The sequence below is a fragment of the Syngnathoides biaculeatus genome, chromosome 4 (genome assembly GCF_019802595.1).
Source record: "Syngnathoides biaculeatus isolate LvHL_M chromosome 4, ASM1980259v1, whole genome shotgun sequence".
Taxonomy (NCBI): Eukaryota; Metazoa; Chordata; class Actinopteri; order Syngnathiformes; family Syngnathidae; genus Syngnathoides; species Syngnathoides biaculeatus.
Window position 1 is genome coordinate 35,338,006 of NC_084643.1, and position 22,352 is coordinate 35,360,357.

The 22,352-nt window shown below is 39.6% G+C and overlaps 1 protein-coding gene across 1 annotated transcript in view; it reads right to left on the reverse strand.

Annotated features, from left to right (window-relative positions):
• si:dkey-215k6.1 (transmembrane protein 132B) overlaps nt 1-22,352 on the reverse strand; it is a 211,976-nt gene that overhangs the window by 80,908 nt on the left and 108,716 nt on the right. The window contains exon 4 of the mRNA XM_061818285.1: nt 14,518-14,661. Coding sequence (XP_061674269.1) covers nt 14,518-14,661 — 144 coding nt within the window. The remainder of the gene's footprint in view (nt 1-14,517; nt 14,662-22,352) is intronic.

Consider the following 22,352-nt stretch of genomic DNA (forward strand, 5'->3'; position numbering starts at 1 on the left):
CCCTAACTACTCTGGCAGCTCGAGTTGCCCCTGTGTCCCCACTGAAAAAGAACTACAAGGGTACGGAATGTTCACATTGGATTCTTTTGACACTCCTGGTGGATAGGGTCTTTGTAGAACTACCAGGAACTCTTTGAGCAGGCGGGCTTTGCTGATGAACGGTGATTGGTTGACAGACCTCTGTAGACATTTACTTCTTCATTCACAGATCCGCCATGATGAGCATTGTACAAGGTTAAAAATAAGAGCATAGAAAAATAAATTAAAAGGCAACACTTCCAAACATTAATGTTCTCTGATTGAGTCGCACTCGCTGGACATGGAGTAAGATGGACAAACTCTGTGCTTGCCGAGCTTACATTACAAGGCCAAAGCTGTCGGGAAGTCCGGCCCCGCCCCAGGGCTAGAGGAGAGATCTGCCGCCACCTCTGTGGCCTGGTAAACCGTTGGTCGAATAAGTACCATTAAATTGCGGCGGTCCAACCCAGGCAGACATGTGTGTCTTCCTCTGCCGGGCCAAAGAAAATGAACAGTGGCATGAGGCTGGCTGGCAGGGACGCTCTGATGGTCCAATCTAGTCAGTTGCAGAGGACAAAAAAATTAAAACCTTCCCAGGCAGTAGCTTCTCTAGCCTGTGTAAAAATGCTACATTTGCCATAGTGAAAGACAAGGAAATCGAGTCTGTTTGTACAGTACATTCACAAATAAATCTTTACAATGTACAGACTATTTTTTTCTGCAAAACCATGTAAACATACCAAATACTTCACAACCCTAACCCTTTATTTAAAAACGGAGTATCTGCTAGATCTGTCCACGAAGTAGAGTTTAATTATTAGGATTATTATTTATTGAACCTAATCCATGTAAGGCATTTGCAATGCCAACCTCTAAAATATTAATATATAACAAAATACATGCACATACTGTACAATGAGATCTAGTAACAAGTTAAATATTACATTATATCTTAGCACATGACAAGTAAAAGGTCTTTACATGGCATGTGAGCAGATGTTCTCTAAAGCTAGAGAACTGCATGAAGAAAACGTAATTGCATTATAGAAATAGCCACCCATCCATTCCCAATAACTCTTATCCTGTTCAGGGTCATAGGGTGCTGTAGCCTATCTCAGCTGACTTGTAGCAAAAAGTGGACTACCCCCTGAACTGGCTCCCGGTCAGTTTCAGAGCACTGCTTCCCCCTTCTGAGAGGCCTGTTGGTGGATCAGAATCTCTTCAAAGCTATCCGGAAGCTATTCTCTATACCTTTATAATTTCGGTAAAGCAAAAACTCAGATGTATTTGTATCAGCAACCACTAAAATTGCATTCCACTTGGTCTGCAGGTACCCAGTAGCTGCATCCAGAGTCCCACTGGCCAAAAACGACCACTAGGATTCTTTCAGCGTCACTGCATCCCTTACTGCTGGAATCCACCAATGTTGGGGACTGCTGCCATGACATCTTATGGATACAGCTCTGGCCCCGAGACGTAAGACAAGCAATATGCCCATACCTGCTGGGCGCCTCTCACTATAGTCAATTCCAAAGGGGAAGAGCGTCCAAGCGCTCTCAAGAGAACTGGTATATGAGCACAAGATATGTGTGAAAACAAGCCTGTCTATGTCTCATTGTAACTTAACAACTTGATGCACCAACAGGTGAAATTAAATGTTCCAAGAGCCAACTTTTTCCAATCACCTTTGCCCATCCCAAAGGTGGTGAGTCCATGAGAAGGGGGACCCCTGTTGCTTATTCGGGCTGTGCCATCCGGGCCCCATGGGTGCAGCCCCGGTCAAAAGGCTCTCACCATCGACCCCCACCTCCAGGCTGGGCTCTTCGGGTGGCACTGATGACCCATTTCTAGGTGTGGGAAAATAAGGTCCAATATTGCTGTTCTTCAGTAGAGATTCTTTGAGCCGTACTTTGTCTGGTCCCTCACCTAGAACTTATTTTCCATGGGCATTCCACAAGAAAACTACACTCCTCAGATCATTGCGACACACAAACCCCTCCATCGGGGATGAGCGCTACCATGAACAAAGACAAAAACAAAAACTCAAGAAGCCATTCCCTAACAAACACAGAAAATGTACTGTTTTGGGTGAAAATATGACTATTTAGAAGGCTCATTCAAGGACAAAACCCTCCTTAGACAGTTTTTGAAAATTCAGCAACAATTGTTTTTTTCATTTAGCAACATGAAACTTTAAAGCCTTGTCTATCACGAGTAGACCACCTAAAGGAAAGGTCTGTAATTTTGGTTTGAATGGCCATTTTGGAGTCAATTTGGTCAATTTTCAGGTGTATTCCTCTTTGAGATTTTGTTCAATTTCTAGCAAAGTTGAACTACAGACACTAAACAGATGGCCAACACTTAATGAGAAGAATCTGAGTTTCTGTCAGTTCGTGTGGGCGGAATATTTGGCTAAAATTTGATGCCTTGCTATGAAACATGAAAATCTTCACAATTCAACTCAATAAGGTCAGATCTTGGCCAGAAGTCTTGTGTGTTGGGAATGTTCGTCTTTGCAAAATTATTCATGCGTATGAACGCATACACGTGAGATTAAGCACACCTCATTTGTCGCATGCCACCACATACCCAACAGGCACACACACACATAAAGGATTGTCTTGTGACATGGAAGCAATGTCGACTCCGGAGGGTTAACAATAATTGACCTCGTTAAGATACTAGTGTTGCACATCTGGCAGCTCTCACGTGAACATTTTACATGCAAGCAAAAGTAATCAACTGTATGAGGTTTGATGGATTCATGCTTCAAAGAAAGAAGTGGTACCAGGAAGTGCTTTGTATTCCCAGTTCATAACGCCAGGGCCATAAAGGCACGCCTGAATGTGTTTGGTGTGGAAGAAAACCTTTTAGAATTACAACTGGTTGAATAAAACGGCTGGAGTGGCAAAAAGTTGGAATATTGGGATGGAATGATCTTAAAAGAAATATCTGAAAATGTGACACCCCCCAAAAAAATATTTGATGGTACATACCAAAATGTTGGGAAAATATACACAATTATTGTGAAAAAATTGAAAAAAAAAACATTTTAAGAATAGTAGAATGAGACAATAATACAAAATCTTATTATATATATATATATATATATATATATATATATATATATATATATATATACAACACACACACGCACACAAAAAACAAACACAAAGAAAATGGAAAAAAATATAAAAAAGAGCAGAAAAATAAAAGTAAGAAAAATGCAATAAATATTATATATATATATTTAAATAGATAGTAATAATAATAATGAAATAATATGTATAATATAGAATTACAAATAAAAAAGATTAGATATCAATAATCAAAAATATCAACCCAAAAGTATGTAATTGAAATATTGACCTTAAACTTAAATGAAATATCTTCCTTAAAATACCAAGGTATACATTTAAAATCTTAAAAGTGTATAACATTACTGGTCCTTAAAATAACAACTTTACAGGAACAATAAAATATTGGACAGAAGAATTCAAAACGTTTTGCGAAAGACCACAAGAGAGAATGGCAGATGTGCAACAAGCATGAGTAAATCGACTCCTTTTAAACGTTGTTGACGTGAGACTTGTTGCTTATTCATGTTACTCACGCTGCTCTTGGCCTCTTTTGTTTGCTCTGACATGAGCAAAACACAACCTCTGTTCCCTCCTCATCTGAATGCGCGGTGCCACATCTTTCCTACTCCACCACCCTCACCCAACCACTTTGCTCTCTGCCACGTTCTCATCCGACGCCATAGCCACAGAGGAAAGACGGCAGACAGATGGCAAAACACAAGAAAAAAACAGAAGGGGTAAGGGGGGAAAAAAGCAGCGCAAATGCTTGTTAGCGCCCTAGCGGCCCAAATAAACGCAAGATGACACACCTGACTGATAATTAGTCTCAGGAGCATTTGTGCCATCTACACACACACACACACACACTTAGAGGGCCACCTGTGTGTGTGTGTGTGGGGGTGTGTGTGTAGAAGCTAATGGGCATCCTGGCAAACATAATCACGCCGTTAATCACCGACAGTTTGCACCGCACCCGCTTTCAAAAAGTCAATAGCGGTCCAAAAGGCTAAAATGGAATGCATCAGTCAGCATGTTTAATGGGCGACCCACATGGGTGGCAAGCCCCCAGACTAGCCTCCTGCATCCTGAAAAAGCTAGATTTCATGCATTGTCCGCAAACTTCGTGTTGAAGCCAGCGCTAGATGCTTTGACCAATTTTATCAGCGCATTCCAAATCAATTAGTAAGCTTTTACGACACCTTAAAACATGTCAAAGAAAAGATGGTAAAAGCTCCAATTAGCTTTTTAAGAGCAAGGAAAATGTAGCACAAATTTTTCTACACATATAACTTTTTCTTTGTTTTTTAAGGTATATTTTTTTCTTTTTGGCATGGAAAAAATAATGAATATAATAGACAGCATTATCACAGAAAAACAACATGAAATCTAAGTGGAGATAATACCAAAAAATATTAAAAAACGCTTTTAGTTTCTTTTTGGGGGGTGTCACCACAGAAGGGTTAGCAATTCCAAGTATTGCTATAAATAAGAAAACACTTATAAAAATAAAATTATTTGGAAAAGATGAAAATAGTTACAAATTAATAACAATTCAAGTTAGATTTAAAAAAAAAAAGCAGAACTGATTGCCAGCCAATCGCAGGGCACATGGAGACAGACAACAGCCGCAATCACAATCACACCTAGGGACAATTTAGAGTGTCCAATTAATGTTGCATGTTTTGGGGATGTGGAAGGAAACTGAAGTGCCTTGAGAAAAGCCATGCAGGCACGGGGAGAACATGCAAACTCCACACAGAGAGGGCTGGGATTTGAATCCCGGTCTTCAGAACTGCAGGGCCAAGACTCTACAGCTGCCCCATCATGCTGCCCAGTTAGGAATATTAAAAACAAAACATTAGAACAGCACAAAATATTCAGAAAATATGTAACAATGTTCAAATATTCAACTCAAATCACTTCACAATTTGGCATGTCGTAAACAACAGATCAAAATAAGAGAATTCAAGCTATTTATTGACACTCTCAGATTAAGTTTACTGCAAAACTAATCATAAAACAAAACGAGAATTACAAATAATGTATTTTATGCGACCCCAGAGCGTTACCTTAAAGCCTACTAGATTAATACTAACACAAAATATTTAATGAACAGAATCTATGTTGTGGTGTTCTAACCCTTTAATCAATAGATATTTGAACTCACAATAAAACACTACATGCAGACAGATATAACAATATTCAAAGGCATATATTCTTTATCTTCTATGAAGAACAACTAATATTACTACAGCTTGCCAAGGAGCTAAGGCTTGTCCATGTGCTGTATATTAATCCGCAACCACTTCAGAGTGTACTCAGCCTCTCATCAAAGTTATCTTAGATAGGCACCAGCACATCCACAACACTACTGAGGATAAGCAGTCCAGAGAATAGATGGATGGATGGATGGATGGATTATAATGGCTCCAGGTGGCCAAGCCCCACACACCAGATGGAGCAGCACTATGTTTATTGAATTGAATTTTTTAAAAAAAGTCAAACACTGCTTATCTTGACATGTATAATTATGTAAGTATTCTATAGTGTAATTGAACACAATTTTATAGAGTGCCATTCCTCATTTCTTTTTTTTTTTTGGGGGGGGGGGCATGGAACAGTTTAATAGCATAGCCTTTCATTTCTAGAGGGAAGGATGAGATACACGTGTTTTGAGTTACGAGCACATGTGTGGAATGAATTAATTTCATATCTCAAGGCACCACTGTACGTCCCCTGATTACATTGTCTTGAGAATTCAGCAGTTTTTACTTTTTCTCTTTCTTTTCTTTTTATGGTTTGGCGACTAGTGGGAGGAAAGAGCAAAATTAAGAACACGACCAAATGGAAGTCAATACGTCTCTGTGCATGAGACTTCGGCAAATCTCATCAGACTTTATTCTTTTTTTCCACTTTATCGTTTGCGTATAAAAATAGATATTAAAACGAATGTAAATCTTACAAGGCTACTGATTGCAAACAGAAGATATGTAATGTAGCCTCATCCATCTTTTTTCATGTGTGTGTGTGTGTTTGTGAGGCAATTAGGTAATCAACAGATGCGCCAGACAGACAGGAAGCGGCTTGTTAGGAGAGCGGAGCAGAGATGGAAATAGATAATGAGTGAGACTGCGTATAAACAGCAAAAAATGAATGAGAAATGAAATAGAAATAGAGGGAGGGATGACGGGGTGACGTCCAGGGAGGGAGGAGGGTGAGGGGCGGCGATGACGAAAACGGGACAAGAATGTTACATAAGCACAGGTGTGTGGAACAGCCCCAAACGCCACATTTTACTGACACCACCCACCATAAAGTGACGGCTACACGGGGGCTGACTTTTGTAATCAAGGAAATGAACTGCTGTTGTCAAGAAAGTGCATAAAAGGCTGACACTTAAGTCAGGAAGACAACAAAACAACAAGAGTAGACCCAAAAAGTCGACAAACCCACTGAAAAATAAAGGCAAAATGCGTGATATGCTGCTAACTTTACATCTTATGTTGAAATGCCTCTAATGCTACAGCTTCTCGTAGCGCGACAGATTTGATCCGCTTGTCACTAAAAATATCAAAAGTCAAGACAGTCAATGACATGCTGCAGTAACAATCAGGGAAAATTTCCTGGCATCAGGTAGTAGTGCATGATATACAAAGCAATATTGCTTTCAGAGGGTAAGTTGTAGTTTGATGCCACAGATGCGAATGTTCATTTAGGATGAGCAAACAAACCCTGCGCATGGTATACTATTACTGCTTACAATATTACTACTTCATCTTACTTCTCGAGAAAAAAGAAACATTTTATCTGTTGATTTCCATCTGTTTACAAATTCACAGATTGTAATCTTGGTGATGAATTCTGCCACATCTACTGATTTTACCACTACTACAGATCTTTCCTGTTCCTAACGAACAGAAAAAAACTAAATTAGACCCCAACTTTTCTCAAATCTGCTGATTTGTGTCTAAGATACGGATATTTGCAAATGCTAATATAGGATTTGCGTTGTATGCTGCTACTCAAACAGACAGACAGCCATCAAGAATCAAGAAATTGGAACCAGGACTACGATTCCGGTTCTCCCAGAATTGTTCAAATTTTAAACATTTCAGTTCTTAGTTAAAATGCCTACAGTCTGCCGATACCAAAGAAGAACGTGGTGAAAACCAACGAAGAAGAACACACAAAAAGATGTGGTTGCGTCCAACAGTGGCGACAAACAAATGCGTTTCTTGAGTTTGTTTAAATAGATGACCATTTCCCCCAGTCCAGCACTTGGAATGAGACTATGTAGTGTAAAGGAGGCTTTGGCAATGTGTAGAAGTCTGACGTACTCCCTGCCACTCCGAGCCTCAGCCTACGTTGAGCGAAACTTGAGCAAAATTAAATTGGATGAGTAGGAAACAATAAAATTTGTCTATGCCAACATTGAGGCAGGTAAAAAGTTCAACAGTGAGTTACATTCTTGCACTGATTGACTTTAGTGTTTATTTTTTTCAGTCTTAAAACCAACGTTAGGGCTGATGACTGATATAAAAATAAAATGTGAATTATTTTACCATTCTGGAAACAAAGTACAACAATTTCCATTTCAAGCTTACCACTAAGCTAAATCTAGCTAGTTTATAATCACAATATATTGGGACAAATTTCACATAAACGTCTCACAATATCACAAACACTAACATTGTGCCTCATCAATGGGTTCGTTCAGGAATGAACATTTTACATAGTATTTGGTTTCGTTCATGACACTTTTTAATGCCGTCTCATTTTGTTTTTGTTTTCACAAGTCTTCCGTCAAGGTATGCATGCCCAAATACTGAGTTCAGGTGCATACCCTTCAAAATAAAAGGCTGTATCCTTAACACAAAACAAGTTAAAACTCACACATATAAACCATTTGACGTGATAAAATAGTGGCAAATATCCATTTCGACAATCCTATAATAAATTTTTAGCTGAAACATGAAAATTTGTTCTGTTAGTTGCACACATATTGACTTTTAGTTTATGGATTTGACGTTGATACTGGTTGAAAAGAACCCCGTGTCAAATGTTCATTTTAGTGTCTGCTCTGGGCTGCTAAGAAAATCGATGCTAATAATTTGAACAATCCCTTTTTCTAAACCATGCAAATTTTTTTGAAAGAATCAGAACAGAGAATTGGAATCGAAAGAGGAACTGGAATCTCTTAAGTTTAAATGTTGCTCAACTCTAGCATTAAAGAATAAAAAAAAAATAATCATAACTGTATGGGAAAGCTAAAAATGAATGTCGGTCGTCCTCCTACATTCCCAAAACTTGCTTGGTTGGTTAATGGAAAACTCTAAACTGCCTGTAGGTGTGAATGAGAGTGGTAATGGTTCTTTGTTTATATGTGCTCTGGGATTGGCTGGCGACCAGTTCAGAGTGAGCAGGGATAGGCTCCAGGATACCTCAGGAGGATAAGTGGAATGGAAAATAAATGGATGGATGGATGATTACAAACATAATTATAAAGGGCTATGCTTGTCTTCTACTGGAAAATCTATAGTGTCGTGACATCCTCTGCCGCCACTGCCCTCTAGCTCAGAGCTCTAAGTTTGTTTGTTTTTTCCGCTCTTTTTACCAGTTTTCCCCTTTTTAGCCTTTTAGTCAGGCCCCGTCCCGGGAGAGGCCGTGAGAGCCCGGGCTTGTTTGCCGGCCAGCGTTCATGCGTGCCGTGGCACTCTCCACTCAAGGATGCCAGAGCTCGGCTTTTTGATTAACGTGATGAAAAGAATCAATTAAACAGCAACCGTGGGACCTCTCCAGCGAATAAGCTCAAGAACAGAGCAAAAAAAAAAAAAGGAAAAGAAATGAAAAAACAGGACACAAGAAAGATGAGAAAGAAGTGAACAGGGACACAGAACAGGGAATTGATTTGAGGGTGGTGTTTACTGTAGTAATACTTACTGTTGTGCACAGGGGGTAAAGACAATTTGCATATTATTCTATTTTTGGTAACGATCAATAATGAGGTCTATTTAAAGAAAGAAATAATTGTCTCATTAATTTCTCTCAGTCACATTGTGATATTTAAGGGAAGCATTTATTTTAATAGTATACATCCACATGTGAGGATGGAGACTATTTGCACATTTTATTCTTGGTTCCAATCAGTATTCTGCCTAGTTAAAGATGAAACGCATCACACGATTGTTTCCTTGTTGTCGTGTTGAGATATTTAAGAAAGGCATTTATTATTACTATTGTATGAATTCCTATGTGGGGGTAGAGACTATTTGCATACCATTTTTTTTGATTATCAATAATCATTCCATTTCATCCTTCCATCCATCCATTTTTTGAGCTGCTTATCCTCACGCGGGTTATGGGAGTGCCGCAGCCAATCCCAGCTGTCAACCATTGAGCTTATTTGAGTAAACAATATTTACAACAATGCGGCACAGTTGAACGTGGAACAAAATGCTTCTGTCTTCCCTCCCATATTTGGATAGGATAAGAGAAGAAGAACTTATTTGTTCAAGTGAACTACAGACTTTTCGAATAATTAAGACTCGGTCATAGTTTGGTTTTCAGAAGAACAACAGAAAAATTTATTAAATTGCCCTGCACACCGGGTGTCGACTTCAATAAAGACATCTATATGAGGGAGGCGTTTATTAAAAATACACACGAATGTATATGTACCAGTGCAAAACAAAAGGATGAAATGACAGATGTGGAATCGTCTTTTTAAACCTTGAGCCTTCGTGGGACAGACGAGCATTAGTTAGATCGGCTTGCGAGAAACCTCGCTCATCCAAGGATGGTGGTGGAAACATGGTGGATACCGCATAGGTCACCTTAATTAGCTGCCACATGCCGTGATGCCCTGTTCCCGGGGGGTGTTTAACAGGGTGAGGGACATTGGGAGCGAGGCGTTGAGGAATGTGGTACCAGCACGACGAGATGGTCTGATGCGAGGGTTATTTAAAGCATGGCCTACAAAAAAGTGCATGTTTACTGCGTGGATATTTGTGAAGAGACTCTTTTTCCCCGCGTGTGTAATGGAGTGTGCCCAGGTGGTCGAGGTCATTGAACCGAGTGACAGAATGATGCTAAGCTAGCGAAGGCCCCACCAACCAGAGAGTAGTAATTAAGCGACGCGGTTCAAAGCTCGGGACTACCGGGGGACCGGCTCGTATGGAGAAAGGGGCTGTGACTTGTATGTAATGTATTTATTTGCATAAATGTGTGGATAATTGAATAGAACCTATTTCTAGTTGAGGGAGACATTTATTATCAGTACAAATACATATATTATACATATATATTTGGAGAAAGACCATTGAATATATATGACTAAGTAATAATCTTAAGAGTAATATGGCTCAGTTTAAGGTGGAACACATTTCCCGCATTTTTTTCCTCACTGTTATATATTGATATTTTGCGAGAGGTGTTTATTTTTTTCATGTGAATGATGCACGTGGCGACGAATATCAGATTTAGTCACTACATGGGTCTGTAAATATGGGAACACTCGGTTCCCAAGAGTCAATTTTCATGAAGGTGTCCATTTGTGGGGGGAGTTTATTATTACGAACATGAATGTGTGCGGAAAAATAAAACTAAATGATTGGTTTTATTTTACTGACTATTAATAATCTGGCACAGTTTATTTCAAATAAACTGCCCACTTGTTTCTTCGGCATAATATTTTGTTATCTTGAGAGAGGTTTTTGTTAAAATAAACAATGCATATTGTTGCTAATTGGGACATGGCTGCTATTTGAGGAAATGCAAAAATATTTAGTGGATTTCCAGGAATTCCGCGGACTTCTATTTAAATAATGGTCTCATCGAGGAAGACATTTGTCATTCGTATGCATTTTGATATTTTTTGGGGAGAGGTATTTCATTATTCAGGGGGACAGACACCACAGTGGTGCTTGGTGATATGGCCTGAATTTGATATCACTTGTTTTTTCCCCTCCATAATGTTGATGTTTGATATGACTCAATATTTACTGTAATAAAGTTAATAAACTTTTGAAACTAGACCAGATCAAACGAAAACATTCATTTATTTAACAATTATAACTATCTCAAAGAAATAAATTACTTTTCCCGAAAGGTATTTCAAAATATAATGATTGCAAAATTAGTGAGGCACCAAAATGAAAATTCTGAAACCAAAATACTAAAGATGAGAAACCCAAGGCCAAAAACCAAAAGCCACCAGATGAAATTATTATGCCAATAATTATTCAAATGAATAATTTATGTCTACGACTGTAGATGTGCCAACTTAGAGAGATTCACTTTTTTATATATATATTATTATTTAATATTATATCAACATTACTGCTGTACAGATATTTCGGTGCATTATGTAATGGGATAAAATTAACCGTGCATACTGTTCAGCTCTATAACATATTTATTACTTGATAATTTCAGTAATGAATTAGGCTGTCAATATTTGTTGTATTATTATTATAAGTAAGGTGTCACGGTGGGTCAGATGGAAAGCATTGGCCTCACAGTTCAGAGGTCCCGGGTTCAATCCCGGACCCGCCTGCGTGGAGTTTGCATGTTCTCCCCGTGCCTGCGGGGGTCTTCTTCGGGCACTCCGGTTTCCTTCCACATCCCAAAAACATGCATTAATTGGACAATTGCCCCTAGGTGTGATTGTGAGTGCAGCTGTTTGTCTCTATGTGCTTTGCGATTGGCTGGCAACCACTTCAGGGTCTACCTGCCTCTGCACGATGAAAGCTGAGATAGGCTCCAGCAGTCCCCGCAAACGTTGTGAGAATAAGTGGCTAAGAAGATGGATATTATAAGTAGGATTTGGCTCTGTTTTAATTGTTCATCACTTAAGGGAAGGTGTTTATCTGATTAAGTTGAACATATAATTCTAATACAGCCACAGCTATTTGAGTAAAAAATAAAGAAATAACTCAGTTGCCAGTTCTACTGGAAATATGTTTGAATAAAAGTATTTATATGTGGGAGGGATTAATTATGATCATGAATGTATGTGCAACAGTAGACCAAGAAGAGGCTTGGGGTTTCAGTGACTATCAGTGAGGCAGTGCAGTTGGAGATGGAAATAATTATCCACCTTCCATACTAGTGTGGTTTGATATTTGAGGAGAGGGTTTTTTTCCCCCTTTGGCTTGAAGTAGGTGACGAATGGTGATATGGATATGGTGGAATAAGTAAATATGGACCATTGTTCTCAATCGATAACTAACCACCCTGGTTTCTCTGCCTCTGCATTTTTTTTAGAGAGACTTCTGGTAGGTATCTGGAAGCGTAAAAAGACGCTATCGCCATCCACCAAGGAATGTGCCTTGGTACAATTAAACCTGATGGATTCAGTGTTTCCCTTCTGGACCCTCCTGCAATTTGAACAGCATGAATAAGGCTTTGTTTGTTTGACTCCCATCAATATGAGGGCAACCTGCATATACAGTATTGTTGTAATATTCCCCAAAACCAATGTTAGTCTCATACATACATGGCTTATTCATTTCGTCCTGTCATACGTTTCATAAATCTTACATGGATTTATCATAACTTATTCACGCAAGATGGAAACACTCTTTATGTACATGTGCATGTGTGTATATATGGGCGTTTTAGGGGTACTATTCACGTATATGTGAATGGAATCAACATTCCAGTTGTAAAAAATAGACCAAATTGTCAAATAAGTCATTTCAAACCACATCACGGCTAGGTAATTTGATGAAATTTGGATTTCAACGAAGTTTTGGGGTTTCCTATTGGGTTTTCAAACCAGGAATACAGTTTCAAGCAAGGGTTTCATGCCAGGGTCAGAGATGCAATCCATTCAGGGTTTCGAACATGTTTTAAGGTTTCAAATTTTGATTTCCAGAAAATGTCAAAGTTTCTAATTATTGTTTTACACTTGTTTTTGTGTTTCAAACAAGTGTCAAGGTTTTGGATTTGAGTTTCAAGACAGGGTGACAGTTTCAGGCAAATGTCAAAGTTTCAAATTGGGGTTCAAGTCAGGTATAATGTTTCAAACAAATCAAATCAAATTTTTTGGTATACCACATTTCATACACAAGGTAATATCATGTGTTTTACATGATTAAAATCCTTCAATTACATAAATAAATGACTGTTGTCTGCTTCCCTCTGCGACTGGCTGGCAACCAGTTCAGGGTGTACCCGGCCTCCTGCCCGATGACAGCTAAGATGAGCTCCAGTACTCCCGAGATCCTCGTGAGGATAAACGGCTAAGAAGATGGATGGATGGATGGATGGATGGATGGATGGATTAGGGATTAGCACCTGGTGGCTCCATTGTGCTGAAACACAAGTCGCTGTGAAGCAAATGATTTGTTCGGAGCAGGAGTGGAAGCGTGTGATGAATTCCCACACTCATTCATAAAAAAATGTGCTAATATCTCATTAGAGATTAATACCCATCACATCCTTTTAATTAGCCAGCCAGCCCACACAATCGCACTCATTGGGTTTGTGTGTGCGTACGTGTCCATGAGTGCATGTGCTTCACTCCTACCTTCAGTTGTCAATTCTAATAATTAAGAATCTGTAACTGTTTTGTTGCTTTTGTGAGTGTGTGCATCTGAACGTGTGTCTGTTTTCAATTGTCAGGACGATATCCTGCATGACAAGGGATCGAATAGAATATCTGACTCTAAAACAGGGTTCAGGAAGCCATGGCTCGCAACCCATATCTGGCTCTTCTGATTGTTGCATATGGCTCACAGAGCCCTCATAACGATATGCTGTAAATGTTATTACTGTAGCGTAGGCAACCAAAATGAGGTGGAAACAGCTTATCCTAGTGGGGTCGCCGTAGTTTGCTGTCCAAATGGAATTCGATGTGGGCTGGCGCAGGAGGGTGGAACGCAGATCGGGTAGAAATTAATTGTGGAAATGATTTTGACAATGATCACTAAAAGAAAAAGAGATGAGGAGTACCACAGTTTTCAGCCAGAATGGACAGAGGAATTCCCCTTTGTGGAGAAAGACGGTCCCTTTGTTTCTTAATATGTAATGAAGAAATTACAACGATGATATGCTCAAATATAAAGTGCAACTTTGACACACGTCATACTCCGTTTGCATCAAAATATCCTGCGGGGGACAGCAGAAGAAAGCAAGTCAAGAGCTACTGTCCAGAACTATTGTGCATGGGAGTCTATAACAATTGACTTCCAGTGAAAGGCGGACTACAACCTGAACTGGTCACCTGTCAGTGGGAGGGCACATATAGACACAGACAATTATTTACACATCACATTCACACCGTCACTGAGTGGTAACTGAACCTACGTTGCCAATACCAAAAGGCAAATGTACCACGACATCATCTATAACACTAAGCAGCACATTTCCAACAATAAGTAACACAATGGAATAAATAATCAGTCAAGAATCCTACCTGCCGGTGGCAGTTGACGACATCTTCCTCTGGCACATGACGGCCAACGATCCTCCACCAGGCGCCATTTCCTGTTTGATCTCCCAGGCCACCACGTCACTGGGATTCACCGCTAGGAAGCTGATTCCTGACTGGAACCACACCCTGCGCATACCCACAAAACACAGGCTAGTCAATGCTGATGCTAATGCAAATTTGACTGTGTTTTAAATTAGCGTTTCAAAGCAAGGTTAGATTTACAAATTAACATTTAAAGACAGGGTTACAATCTTATATTTAGGTTTCAGGACCAGGTAAGGATATAAAAACAGGGTTTGTGTTTCTAATTTTGCTTTAACTCCAAGATTAGGGTTTTAAATTTGGTTAGTGTCCCAAAGAAAGGTTTCAAGAAGAGATTGGGGTTTCTAATTAGGGTTTGAAGCAAAGATCAGGTTTTTAAATTACGGTTTCAAAGCAAGTTGAGGGTTTCGAGATTGGTTAGTGTCTCAGATTGTGATTTAAAGACAGGGTTAGGGTTTCGAGCAAAGATAAGAGTTTTTAATTAAGGTTTCTAATTTGAGTTTCAAGTGAACAATAATTTGAATGAGGTTTTCATGACAAGATTACAGTTTCAAAGGTGGGGTTTTAACAGGAGGAAAGATTTAAATTAAGGGTGCAGAACAAAGTTAGGGTACCATTAACAGCCTATCTGCTTCAAACATTTCTACTTGGACGTGCATGCATGTGTGCGTGCATGTGCAAACATGAAATGCCTCTACAGACTCGAGTTTATTTGGACTGAAGACACAAGAAGCAAAACAATGTCATGATTGTTCTAATTCTTGTTGTTATTTTTATACGTATTGATTCAAGTCTTGCCAAGTACATCACGCGTACACCACCCTCCTCCTACTTATATTTCCATTTTCTCCTGAAGGGGGAATATAGATAATACCATTCAAAATTAACTCTAGTTCTTACGCTAACATTGTGAATTAATACTTTTTCAGAAGTGACTCATTAAAGGGCCAAAAAAAAAAAAACCTGACAGACAATTGAGGGAAAAGTTCTTTAAGTGGTTAATCAACTTCCTGCAGCTTAGCGCACACATGCGCACCCACACACACATAAGAACACACACTTTAATATTTCCTATAAAAGGAATACACAAGAAGAGGCTTTTTTGCCCGATTTCAAGACCTCAAAAGCATTCGTAACCAGACGAAAGAATATATCTTTTCTGTATAGTCACTGTCAGGGGCAAATATTGTAAATCCAAAAATGGTAAAGTTCATATTTTGTCACAAATTGATACTATTGGTCAACCCCCATGTTTTGCTATTTTCCAACATTAAGAAATAATTGAAAGTGTTGAAAGAAGCTTGACGGGATCAGACATGAATTCTTTTTAGGTGGTCACCTGTCAGCCAAGTTGTGGTGGCCCTGTCGGAACATCTACTGGCTGAAAAAACTGACAAAAATCTGCTGGGGGACAAAAATCTACAAGGATGAGGAAAATGAAATGATGGTGAACATTTCAGAAGGATAATGATCCAAAACATCCTGCCAAGAAACTCTCAATTGGTTTCAAAGAACAAAAATTAAAATACTACAATTGCGTAGCCAATCACCTGACCTGAATCCAACTGAAAATCTATGGAAAGAACTGAAACTCAAGGTCCATAAAAGAACCCCATGGAACCATCAAGATTTGAAGACTGCTTGTTTGGAGGAATGGGTGGAAGTCACACCAGAATAAAGCATGGGAGTTCCTCCCAAGTTCTTCCATACAGGAGGCATCTTGAAGCTATCATCACAAACAAAGGCTTTTGTATAAAGTATTAAATAAATCCCAGTTGGCCTGTTCAATATCTTTGCCGGGTGACATTTAACATTATTATTCACAACTTGATTTCAATTTTATTTATTTTTTTTTTTTGCAGTGCAGTGGCATTAGCCTCACAGTTTAGAGAACTGGGGTTTCAACCCCTCCTGTGTGGAGTTTGCATGTTCTCCCTGTGCCTGCGTGGCTTTTCTCCAGGCACTCCAGTTTCCTCCTGATTGGAGACTCTAAATTGCCCTTCGGTGTCCAAATGGTTGTTGGTTTCTTTTTGCCCTGCAATTGGCTGGCAACCAGTTCAGGGTGTTCCCCGCTTCCTGCCTGAAGATACCTGGAATGGGCTCCAGCACTCCTGCTAGCCTTGTGAGGACAAGCAGCTCAGAAAATGGATGGATATTTGTTCTTCTTTTATTCTTATTTATTTCTTGGGTTGTTCCCAACATCTAGTGAATTTTTCACGTCAAATGCAGAAAGGCTGTGTGTGTGTGTTTTTTTTTTAGATAATGTTGTGTGAAAATATTTAAATTACATACATTTCAGTCAGCCTGTTTTGTTAAAAATGAATCTCTGTAATGCTTCCGTGCAGAAGGGTTATGCATATATGGTTTCAAACCAAGAGTTTAAATTTCAAGACAGGTTTGTGATTTTGAGCAAAGGTTTTTGAGCAAATTTTCCTTTAAAGGAAGAGTTACGGTTTAACAAGGGTTACAGTTTTAAAAAGGGCACACGAGCCTATGTTGGGATTTCAAATTAGACAGGGGTGCCCACACTTTTTTGCCCCAAGATCTACTTTTCAAGCAGTCAGCCGCTCCAAATCTAATGATGTGGGTTGCACATTGCCACGACTGCTGTTGGGAAAGCAAGTGACAGATGGCAAATTGGAGGGCCGCTTGCTAGAAAACGCCATTATGTGGACATGTGCAGTGACACGTCAGAAGAGGCCAGGATTGGTCAAAAAGACTGTCAGTCAATCGACGTATTGACCACAGCTGAATGAAGTAACTTGATGGATGACAGGCTGATGTCTTTTTTTTTTTGGTGGGGGCAGGGCACGCGGTCACACGATCGACCAAAACTGTCTTGGAGATTGACTAGTAGATTGCGATCGGCGCATTGGGAACACCCGAATGAAGGGTTAGGGATTTTAATCAAGTGTTTTGGTTTAAAATGACCATTTCAAGTCTATTTCAGGGTTTCAAGAAAGTTTCAAAGGCTGGTTTCAAAAGTTATTCGTCAGCATTTTAATGTTCTAAAGTGTCAGTGTAATGTAATCTGGAGCTGTTGAGTTGTGACTGTGAAATTTTGACAAAAAATAAATGTTCACAGGCAGGACCAGGATCATCTGAGCGGCCAATTAGACAAGTACACATTTGTGGACAGTCAATGGCGACGGGATACTTGGCTGCCACCGTTGCTGCAAGCGACTCCTTCTGTTGCAGGTTACCGTGGGAGAGCATTTTAATGATGCCAAAAAACATAACCAAGACTTTTAATATTAAACCGAGCGAATATGATGAGATATTAGTGACAATTAAAATTGCAGAGATGAATAATTAACTCAGCGAGGGTTGGGGAAAACACAGGAAACCAGCCATTTTGATTTGAAGATGCCATTTTAGTTGCATGCGTGCAGTCTCCATTGGTCTTTCAGAGGAAAAATCCTCCTTGAGTTTTTGAATATTCAGCTCCTGAAGCCAGTTTCACTCAGGTTTCTGAAATTTGATAGGGAAGTCGACATGGAAATGGGTAAACATGTCCATCATAAGCAGGGTAACAAAAAACGTCACAGTAATCCATGCATAAAGACGGGAAGTCTGACACTTTGATTTGGAGTGGCTTATTTCAGGTCAGGTTTTCTTTCCAATGGTTCTTAAAACAACAACTCCTCCCACATTTTTTTTCCAAATTAAGCATCTAAAGCCAGTTTCACTTAGCAAAATGGAATTTGGTGGGAATGTCTTTCACGTGTAGACTCATAAACATGGTCTGAGAAAGCCATTTTTTAGAAGACACAGGAAGTCTGCCATCTTGCTTTGAAATGGCCGTTTTTTGACAATTTCCACGCATACTACGAAAGCTTGAAAAACCTCCTACAGATTTTGTATGATGCCTACCAAATTTGAACCACATGTAACTCAACAGATGTACAACGAAAATGGCCAAGATTTGGTATTTTCACCATCGTGTGTAAACAAAGTATGACTGAAATTTAGTGAAAATTCCCTGCTTGTGCTCAATTTTGCTTGGTATGATCGGTGAGGTATTTATTTAACAAAATGTTCGGTACTGTCGTTTTAGTATACTCTCTGGTATCATACTGTGGTGTTTACATAATTCACCCGCAGGACCTCGAGTTGGGGTGCGGGATTACGCACGGACAGTTTTTGTTGTTGCGCTTCCGGAGTCAAGGTTAACAGAGTTCCCGCCGTTATGCGAGTAGTGTTTTGACGTCGAACAATAAAACAAGTTTTGTTCCTGTGTCCGACACTCCGCCTCCGACTCCTTTTCTTCGGCGCTACAATACTAAGAGCTCTCTCTAATTCTAAAAGAAGGTAAAAGCATGTATCTTTGTGAGTAGCTCAGTATGCTAATGCTGTGCCACTAATTTAAAGCGCAGCAAAGGTTAAAACAGTCCCCTGCTGCGGGAAAAGATGCAGCACATTGGGGTTCCATTACTGTCATTTAAAAAAAAAAAAAGCTCAGAACACTGTCATTTGGTGGCTATTCTTCAAAAACACTTCAAATTTGCTTATGTGGTTACACACGTCGCCTGGCAGCTGGCGACAATTGTGCTCTTCACATGCACACAAACGCGACACACACACACAGAGCACGTGCATGAGTGCTCTACTTTAAAGGGAGGAAGACATATAGATTTAAAATGACACATCCACGAGTCCGTGCGTGGACAAAGGTTTCACAACAACCGAAAACACCACCAAAACGCCAATGAAAAGATCATAACACAACATAGCTAACCCCAGATACCATGAGAGGCACATGGAAGGCATTTAATCTAAGAGGAGAGTCTAGAGTATACACTGCAGGTAATGAGTTCATCTGTGACAACTGTGCATTGCGAGGTGGAGACTGCGGAATACAGTATTATACTCCAGGCAACATTAGCATATTTGGGAAAAAGAACAATGTCAAAAGTCAAAACAAGAAGAAATAACAATGGAAGAAATTGAAGGTCTCGTGGTTTTTATCTAAGTTGAGACTGGGGGCAGTAACACAAAAAAACACTACAGATAAAGTGGAGACTGTGGAGTATAACTGGAGCAAAGGTGCACAACTTTGCCATACAAGAGTCTCTTGGATTTAAGAGATTAAGGATTCTAAGGAAATGGGTGCACTGTAGTAGAGCCGGCACTCTGTACAAAAAGAAGCTAAAGGTGTCGGCTAATGCAAGAATAGGTCAGAATGAGACAGACTATCAACAAAATGACAATTAGCAAGAAAGAGCTTCTCCTTAAAGAGACTGAGGGAAGGAAGAAAAGGGAATGCAGAAAAAATACAGACTGCATATTATTGTAGCTAATGTCAACACACATCGGGGCGAGACATGCTAAAAAAAGAAATAACGCAAGAGTAAGCAATTATTCTAGAGGAGACTCGGGGGCAGCAAGTCAACGGAGCTCTGCAGTAAAGTGGAGATTAAGACGTATAACAGAGCAGCTCTTGTGAACACGTTAGTACAAGATATGCTAACACAATTTAACAATGAAGAAGCATGAGGGTCCCCTGAGATTACCTTAGAGGGCAACTTGAAAAAAAAGAATGGAGATTCCGAAGCATGATATCGTAGGTAATGTAAGCAAATGTCAGAAGAAAAATCTGGCTAAAAATAAGAAAACAACAACAACAACAAAAAGAATGGAGGGGAGCAAGACAATGGACCTTTGCGACCTGTCAATCATTCATACAATAATAGCCAATCGGATAGCCGCATTGTCTTAACCCCTGGCTTGACACGCCCCTCTCGCCATATTGTCCACACAATGCTGGTTGTCAGTAGCGAGCGCTTGGAAAAGTGAGTGTTATGAAGAAAATGGTCCTCAGATACACTTGGGGAACATGCAATTCTGATGAAAGATATCCTGATTCATTTTCCAAAGCTTAAAAAAACAATTGATGAAGTGTCCACAATGGATTAAGTCTTGCGGAAGACCGCGCATACAACTAAATTTGAACAATATCAAAAAACACAAGGCTGTATGTTCGAAGGTAAGTGAGGGAGAAGTATCTTCTCCGAGTTTGAATTAGTTATTATCAGTGCTTTATACATTGCCAGAAAACAACTTTCACTTTGTTAGTGTAGTGCCCTGCTTAATGAAGTGTGTAATGTTTTATGCCGAAGAGTCGGGTTAGTGATGCTTAAATCCACGATGTCATGCAAGAGAAATGTCTATTTGCCTATTTGTACGAAAACAGACTTTTAAGACAGAGCACTGGGTTCGATTATGAGCCAAGTCAAACTTTTTCATCTGGTGACTATGGTACTGACTGACTCACTTCTAAAGACTACGATGATATTACTCATGATCTTTCCAAGTAAAAAGTACTCACCCTGCTTTACATGTATTGTAGGATTCCACTATTTTATCCAGTTGAATTTCAATATGAAGTTTATGAGGCTTCAAACCTTTTTGCATCGATCGCCAACATTTCGTTGTAACTCTGATATTGCATCCTGCTCTGTCTGAAATCTTAATTCCGTGTACATATCCTAGCATGAAATAGTTGAGACCTCTCTGTAGAACTCTCTTGGATGTCTGACGCATTTGACAAAAATCAAACCGCATTATTATCTGGAATACGCGATAGAGAATCCACTTCAAACCTGTTCTATTCAGTCGCCATTTTGGAAGCTTGTGGGACATGGCAAATCTAGCTAAGGGGGGCGTAGCTTAAGATCGCCAGTCAGAAAGGTCCATTGTGTGCTGCAGCAAAAGTGGAGGCTGTGGAATATAACACACTAACATTAGCTTGTGTCGTAATGAAACACGTCTGGAATAAATCCCATTCGATAAGACTACATTGCGGTCGCTGAGCATTGTGTGAAGATGTGCAGGCCAAAAAGGAAGCCATCTTGAGTGAGGGTCCAAAGAGGGCGGCGAGTGACAGTGAGACGAATGGAGACAGAAGAGAAAATGACAGCACGACGGCGGCGACCTTTCCCAGACGCACCAGCGGCAGCTAAACAAATAGACTCACCACTTTCAGTCTGCACGTCAGCGATTACGCTTGACGGAGGTGCCAGTCCCGCCTCCTGCCGTGGATTTTTCCCTCCGTCTCCCATCCAGGTGTTGTGCATTGATAACAGACTTCCTGGTCAATGCTAAAAATTCCTAATTTTCCATTCTTACCATACAGGCAGAGTACTGATCAGTTATTTGTAAAAGTAAATAAATAAATCAATACATGTGAGGAAAGACCAATAGTATCGTTTTGTGAAAAAAATATGTAATTCACCAAATCTAGAGATCAGGGGTTTCCACCCGACGCCATTGGCATGTTTGTATGTGGCTGGTAATTAGGTAATAGATGTTAAATGGTTAAATGGTGGTCTTAGAGTCGCATTTGTTTTTCAAAGAGACCCCGTAAACCTTTAACCAGTGGTCAGCAACCTACGGCGCCAGATCGCGTGTGGCTTCTCCATCCTCATGCTGTGGCTCTCTGTGACTTTGGAAAATAATTGGGTAGTGAACTTCAATGTTTTTTTTTTTTTTCAAGTTCATTCATTTTGCAAATGCAATTCTAAATTTGAAGATTATGGTCCTGTAGTAACATTAAAACGTTTATTTTTTTTTTTGCCGCTCAAAATATCAGTCACAACCACCAATGTGCGGCACCTTTTTACACCCAAAAATATAAAAACTAAATTATGATTTAGTCCATAACATGTCAGAAAATGTGCAAACATACTGACAATTTTCCAAAGCAAAAGCACATTTTTGCAAATGTCTGACTGATTAAATACAAAGATAATCAGTCTGCTTTCACGGAGGACCAC